Raw genomic sequence first — 7,473 nt, 5'->3', positions numbered from 1 at the left:
TAAGACTTAAAAGTAATTAAAGTGTTTGAGGAAATAAGCAGAAACCCTGAAACAAAAGCTAGCATTCCTAGCTTTTTATAAGCGCTTCTTGACTTTTTACACAAACGGTACAAATAAGTGTTTCTAACTTATAAATCAGAAGCCCGGAAAATGGAAGATATATATACACCGATGCTGCTAAATTGCCAGACCGCCAAATTTTGGAAGTCGGCGGGGATTGAAAATTAAATTAAATATTTACCAAATTTTATTGTAACTAAATATGATGACTTCTAAAAATTATATATTGATTTTCTGACCCTCGCATGGAGTTGTGTTGATTCTTTGGTTTAGCCCAACACCTCATTCTGTGACTTTATCACGAGTCACGTTAATAGACATTACTCACGTCCCATTTAATTCTACATGTTCATTTGACACACATTTTAATATTCTTATAAAATATAATTTTATAATTTATATTTAAAATTTTCATCTACTTGTAAAGAAGAAATTAATGTGACTAATTAAGCGAAAGAAAGAAGTTAATTAAAGAGCTGTTTGGGTGAGTTTAAAATAAATATTTTTTGCTTAAACAAAAAGTGAAGTAAAATTTAGAAACAAGTTAAGACGTACAAGTGAATATTAAAGTGTTTGAAAAAGAAATAAAAACCATAAAACAAAAGTTATTATTTTCAACTTTTTACAAATACTTTTGATTATAAACCCAGAAGTCAGGTTTTTAAACTCGGCCAAACACCACGTACACTGTCATGCGCATGCAACTACGGAAGAGAGGGAAAGCAAATTAAACAGAGAAGAGAGGACAATAATTAATTACTTGATTAAAGCTATTTACAGGTGGTAGAAAATTAGGGCGGCCTGGCATGCAGGACCTTTCAGACACTCATGGAGTGCTTCCATGTGGCACGTACATTCACAATTCATTAAGCCACAGTTCGTGTTTTGTTCGCATGTCAAGTCTTTGTGAGGAGCTCGGCTATATGGACTTATTTTTTCCACATCAATCACCACATGTTCTTCTATATACTTATAAGTCATAACACAGTGGCACCCAATAAGACCTGTGTTGAGCGAGGCAAGGTTTGATTTTCAATCAGCAATTCACATGGAGCATTAAAATCTGCATCAACGTGTTTAATTTCTGAAATTTTCACCGTTCATTTGCATATATTATTGGGCCTGCCATCTTTCAAAATTTCAAATGGTGTTGGTTTAGCAAGGTTTTAATGGGCTTATTAGTTGAATAAGCCTAAAGGAAAATGCACAGTTTGCTAAATTCATAAGCCCATAAAAGATCACGGGGAAGAAATTATCCTAATGGATCAATTCATCCTGAAAAAACTTATCATCCTTATTGGCTCTTGTTTTGAGAGTTTGAAGAAAAGAATAAGATCATTAAATGACTAAGAATTTTACGACAAAAGTAAGTCCGTGTAACAAAAATCATGACATAAGCTGGGAATTTTCACCACATTCCTAATATTTGAAACAGCTTCCCTACTCATTCATAATAGGGACATAATCGGGATATATTTTAGATGCGTGAATTTTCATTATTGAATTAATTTTTTTTAAAAATTCATTGCCGAACCTCTATAACTCCTAACATATCTGCATAACATTTTATATAACAAATAACCTTCTTATAATAATAATAATTTTTTAATTCCCATACGGCCAGTAGTAATACTCCTGTAAAAATTAAAAATAGACTCTTCAGAGTAACTTTTTTTCTGTCAAAGGAAGATATTAGTGAATGTTCTACTGTTAATTGATCTGTGTGAGAATATACCAAAGTCACCACTTTATTCAAGTAAAGGGGTAATCCGCGCGCACAAGGAGGAGATAGAAAAGAGGGAATCGCATGCAGCAGAATATGCAACTATGTACAAAAAGGAACCACAAGAGATGAATAACTCAGGTATATCATTGCCATTGTACAAGGAAAAGTAGCTGGGAGTAACAGAAAGAAAAATGAGATTCTTTGAATAATAAAGATGATTACTACAGTTCTGTTGTAAAGAGATAAAAGCATAGGAATAGAAGATGATTCTTTTGGTTTGTCTGAAGATTAGAGGGGCCTGGTGTACCTCTCTTTAGTATGAAAATAATTGTTTTATACCGAATTTCGAAAAATGGCAAAGTTTTTTTTTTTTTTTTTTACAAATACAAGAAAATTTCATTAACTTGAATAATATACAGCCCGGACAAACCCCCAGCTGCCGATACAACCAGATTGTAAAACAAATAACATACTAAAAATAATTAGATGATTTGTTTTCTGATCGTTTAACACATAGAATTTAAAAATTCTTGAAGCTAAAAACGAAATCAAAGAAATGGCAAAGTTTTTAAATTCACATATTAATGATCAATTTTAATTTGTGAGTTTAAAAATAACGGTATTCACTAAGTTTTCGTAATTTTTTCTAAATATATGATCAGATTATATTTTTACCTTTTAAATGGTATATTGTATATTGATGGTTTTTAACTTGCAAAATACTAATGCAAACACACGCATGTGTTACTTTCTGAAAGCTAGGTAGCTAGGAGATACTCGTATACCATAATACCTGGTCCTTCTTTTCGAATTATATGAATTCCTAGGACCACACAGCAACTTAAGCTGAATCTATACTTTGTTGGCTTTGCTAATTAATTAAGTAGAGAGTGTTTCCATACTTTCAACAAATAAATTGAGAAATAGCGATGCCTCCAAGCGAGTTTGATCAGTAATGATCACTGTTAAAATTTATTACTCGTTCTTTCAAAATCTGAAATTATTCGAAAAATGTGTATTTTGGCCGAGAGCGGATTTCCGATTGGGTGTTAATTAATCTTTGGAGTGATAGTTTACCATAATATCTGAATTAATGAATAAAGACTTTAAACGTGATTACTGAGAGTAAAATCACCAGAGACCTTTATATGATCGACCTCTAATATAATGTTGATTGAGGTACTAATTCTTTTAATAGTAGTAGGAGCAGCAGGAAGCCAGAAAGACTTTATATCGGAAAGTTTGATGCTCATATTGTACATGTGTATATCGGACGAAGCCAGCAAATATATGTGGGCAAATATTTTTTCCGTCAATATAAATATTCAATGTAGCAAATATACCGAAAATATTAGTATAACAGTGTTATAATAAAACTCTACGTCTCAAATAAAACCCATCAATAATAGAGTCTCCCTCATTATAAAACTTGACATAAATATTAATTATCATGATTTTCTTTATTAGAAACATAATGAAAACTAACTCAAAATATTTTACGAGACCAATATTTATATAAATATAAAGATTAAAATATAATGTTTTCAAAAATTATAATTTTCTAAAACATTATAATATACATATATGATATATACATATATTAATGTAGTGACAACCCTGAAAGGAAGAAGGATTCCAACTCTGAAGAGTGTACTTTGTTCATCGATCGCATGCCAATTGCCAGCCAAAGGCTGTTCTAAAGAGCTTGCACAGAATTTAATAAAGAGCAAGGGAATTAAGAAAAGAAAGCCGATACCATTTTGGAATTCCAACTCCCGAAGTTTATGTAGGGCATTTCTTTCGTAATCGTTGACATTTTTTTACCCTCTTTTCTTATTTTTTGCTTCTTTCTGTTGTAATTCCTTTTTCTGTCTGTCTTATTTCTTTTCGATTCGGACCACCACAAACACTCGGAGAAAAGAGACGAGGTGCAACTTCAAATGCCCGCGTGCTTTGTTTCGAAAAGAGAGGGGCTCTTTATTTGTTGTTACTAGAGAGAAGCTTCGGCTCAAGTTCTACGTGCGAGGGCTGTTTTGATAGATTTCTTTTATTGTCAAGATCGGGCATGTATACTCTCTCCTTCCCGTCTAGGTCTTTTATATTATACGATGGGATTGACACACATTTTTAATCTCCTACAAAATCCAGTTTCACAAATATTTTTTTTTTGAATTGAATATATGTCTCCTCCAAATTAATAATTCGATGATTATAATTTACATTAATTTCTAGCAATCTGGCTAGCACAAGTTTTGTGTTCGTGGTGAGGTTCGATAATTATGTCACAGTTCCAAAATAAGAGTCGTTTTGAATTTTTCATATAATTTGAGAAAAAAAAGATTTATCTATAAATTTTATTTTTCAAAATTTTTTGAACAAAAATTTACTCATAACATTTAGAATTTTATTCAGGAAAAAATTGAAAAATAAAATATATAAATATATATATTTTTACATCTAAAGTTACATGTAAAAAGTCAAAATCAGGATTATGGGCGAATATCATGTTTTAGGTATATCGTGCAATCATGATAAATTAAATACTTAGTACATATTCCGCCATAATTATTACCAAAACTTGAAATTTCTCAACCAACAGGGAGGTGTTCAGGCAGTCTTACAAATGCAAATATAAATAAAAACTTCTGTAATCTCGAACAAGCTCAAGTGCTCACCGAAAACCTAATAATTTCCCCAAGTTTCGGATCCGGGTCGGCGCTCGGCTCCAAACCCGAGATGAGTCCTCATCCGCGAGTGATCATGTTGATAGGGTGGCAACTCTATGCCCCTCGTAAACGATACCAAGTTCCTCCCATTCACATTCACATTAACGTTCACATCAACATTTCGGCTATTCCCCGATCCAGTCAGCCCTAGAAAATCCCTTGTCATGCCATGCTCACTCTTGTGCTGCCACGTGGCATAATTATCCGCGTAGTCCGGGGCGATTGGGGAGCCTACATGGCCCACATTGCGGCTCATGGTGGCTGGCTTTGGTCCCATCGTCGCGGCCTTCTGGAGGAGCGCGGTGGCCGAGAGATGGGCTGATGAGGTGGCAAGTCCTTGTGGGAGGCTCCGAAAAGGAGATGACGTCATCATCGAGTTCGTGTAAGCTGGCGGCGTAGTAATGTCTTGGTAGAATGTGGATAGCGGTGAAGAATTAATGTGACTGATCTCGTTTGTTTCACGCTTGATCATATTATTGAGCCCGTAATTAGGGCTGAGATTAGGGTTTCGAGTCAGTAGGTCGTCACAAGGGCTTAGTGAGAACCGGAACTGTGGATCATTTTCGACGTTTTTTTGTTTATGCTCTTCGGGCAATTTGGTGCTGAAGAAATTAGGGTTAGAGAGAATCGAGAAAGGGTGGTGCTGCTGCGGCTGATCTGGCAGAGGAGGAGGAGGAGTTGCGAGCAATGGTGATGTGGTCGATGATGACATTAGTATAGGGACATTATTTGCTGCAGAGAGTCTGGCGGTTTCTTCAGCTAAGGCATCACAGAATGCTCGATGAGTGACGAAGCTATCTTTCCTGTGATGTATGTGAAAAAAGCTGATCAGATTAAAAATGTGCATTCATCTAGCTAGCTTGAAAATTAGCAACACAGAAGTTGAGACTAATTAACGTTAGTATAGACGGTTTTGTAGCACGCAACTGTACATGTGATGAAATACGGAATTACGGATCATATATATGTCAAATAATTATTATAGACCAACATAATTATGTATACCTAGCTTAACTAGCTAGGTACTAGCTAGTTATGTGACCTTATGTCTAACACATTTGTAGAATTATTATGTATTCTAACTAAATTATCATCGGGTAAAGTATTTAGAAAAAATTATATTATATATAGAGAGAGGGGGATAAGTGAGTACTTCCCTTAGTTTTTCAGAATTTAGATTATTAATATTCATGTAATATAAGTGCACACCTACAGAAATCTAAAAACAGAAGTGCTACATGTATAAAATCGAGTATAAAATTTTGTACAAAGTGATATAATAATTGAGTTGAGTTTTATAGTTGATGTTATTTAAATGGATACATGGTTTCATTTCAATCAAAAATTAACGCATGCTATTTTGTGAAAAAATTTGTATCCAATTTTGTGTCCGAAGCATTTTTCATCTAAAAAAACGTATAAAAAACATAGCACATGAACCCTTCATTTAAGATCTGTGAAAACAACATAGTATTAAAGATATCATGACTATAATGAAGTCTCAACGAACCAAGATTTTGTTGTCGGTAAAATCCCAAGTAAACAAGAAACCATAAAACATACCTGGAGAAAAGAGTCCCACAATCACACATGTACTCTCTGGTTCCACATGTTTTAGTGTGAGCTTTCCAATCCGATTGAACTGCGTAAATCTTTGAGCACTTCTCGCACTTCCATTTCTTCTCCCCGTGTTTCCTGCTGAAGTGTTTCTTGATCCCTGTAAGATCTCCGAGAGCTCTTGACGGATTGTGATGCACACATGAAGGCTCGGGGCAAACATAAGCTTTCTTTTTTATCGGAATTTTGTTGTTTCTCTGCTTTAATTTCCAGGGAAGATTGTGACCCCTCCTGTGTAGCTGCAGATTTTGGTCCCTTTGAAACCCTTTGTTGCAGATTTCACAGACGAATCTGTTGGTGGCTAGTAGTGTCTTTGGCGATAGCGCGATCACCTCGGCATCCGGGTCTGCATAATCAGATTAATCGAGATTTTAGTCATCTTTATAAATCTATAGTGACAAAAACTAATCTAAATTTAAGGTTACAAAATAACTGTGGCAAACATGTAATATAAATATATGCTTTAATTCAGACTGCCTAGGACCATATAAACCAAACGAAACGTATCAAGTATATCCCGCTTAAAGCAGGATCTGGAGTATGAAGACTTTCTGTGAAGACCTCCGATTTATTGTGCGACAAGTTTGTAAATAAGTATCCGACCACACAAAACGGACCGACATAGTACAACAGTAGGCTCCGTTATTTTCGTAGTGCAATAAGGACCTCTCTATCTTAGTAAATCCAATTGTACTATATGTTGATAGGTGAAATTTAAGTTCCTGAGAAACGAGTCATTGAAAATAAAGTATATATAATACTTTGAGGCAAAAATCGTGTTACCGGGGTTTCCAGGGAGGTTTCTTTTCTTCTTGATCTTCTGAGGTTGCTGATCAGTTGCAGGAGACACGATGTTCGACGGCGCTAGTGGATATAAGCTAGCAAAAGAAGCACAGCTAGCTTCTTCCGTTAATGAAGTTAAATTTGACATGACTGGAGCTGGAAACATTGGCCTCACGGATCAACGACCTGGGTTTCTAATTATAGTGTTCTTGATGTTACGAGCTTGTTGGAAATGGAAGCCAAATATAACAAATACACAGAGAGAATCTCAGCTTAAGATGGCACATACAAGTGGAATAAAAAGACATAGTTATATATATATATAAATGGTTCAAACCATGTATGGAATTTCTAGAATTATTGTGGGTTCCAAGCAACATTATAAAAACCGTTAATAAATGAAAGGCAGAGATCAATAGGATAATAATCGGGATGATTAACCAGAATACTTAACGAACTTATAGAAATAATATAATAAATATTTAAATTATTAAGTCCGTCATTTTTTCTTTGTCCTAATTAAGTCGGTCATATTATAAAAAATGTTAATATTATAAAAAG

At 34.4% G+C, this 7,473-nt stretch overlaps 1 protein-coding gene across 1 annotated transcript; it reads right to left on the bottom strand.

The window, feature by feature from the left end:
• Positions 1-4,318: 4,318 nt before the first annotated feature.
• Positions 4,319-7,218, bottom strand: LOC108213091 (zinc finger protein BALDIBIS). The gene is made up of 3 exons (XM_017384832.2): positions 6,913-7,218; positions 6,076-6,475; positions 4,319-5,315 (listed from the first exon to the last, which is right to left on the bottom strand). The coding sequence occupies exons 1-3, from the start codon at positions 7,076-7,078 to the stop codon at positions 4,469-4,471; spliced, it is 1,413 nt and encodes a 470-aa protein (XP_017240321.1). The 5' UTR covers positions 7,079-7,218; the 3' UTR covers positions 4,319-4,468.
• Positions 7,219-7,473: the final 255 nt, after the last annotated feature.

Source organism: Daucus carota, chromosome 3 (assembly GCF_001625215.2).
Source record: "Daucus carota subsp. sativus chromosome 3, DH1 v3.0, whole genome shotgun sequence".
NCBI classification, from domain to species: Eukaryota; Viridiplantae; Streptophyta; class Magnoliopsida; order Apiales; family Apiaceae; genus Daucus; species Daucus carota.
This window is presented reverse-complemented; position numbering and strand designations above follow the sequence as displayed.

Bases quoted from the DNA above. Each gene is read 5' to 3' on its own strand.
- LOC108213091 (XM_017384832.2), bottom strand. From the start codon at position 7,078: ATGTTTCCAGCTCCAGTCATGTCAAATTTAACTTCATTAACGGAAGAA. The intron at 6,476-6,912 runs GTAACACGATTT...CTGATTATGCAG, and splicing joins AAACCTCCCTGGAAACCCCG to ACCCGGATGCCGAGGTGATC. The intron at 5,316-6,075 runs GTATGTTTTATG...CATACATCACAG, and splicing joins TGTGGGACTCTTTTCTCCAG to GAAAGATAGCTTCGTCACTC.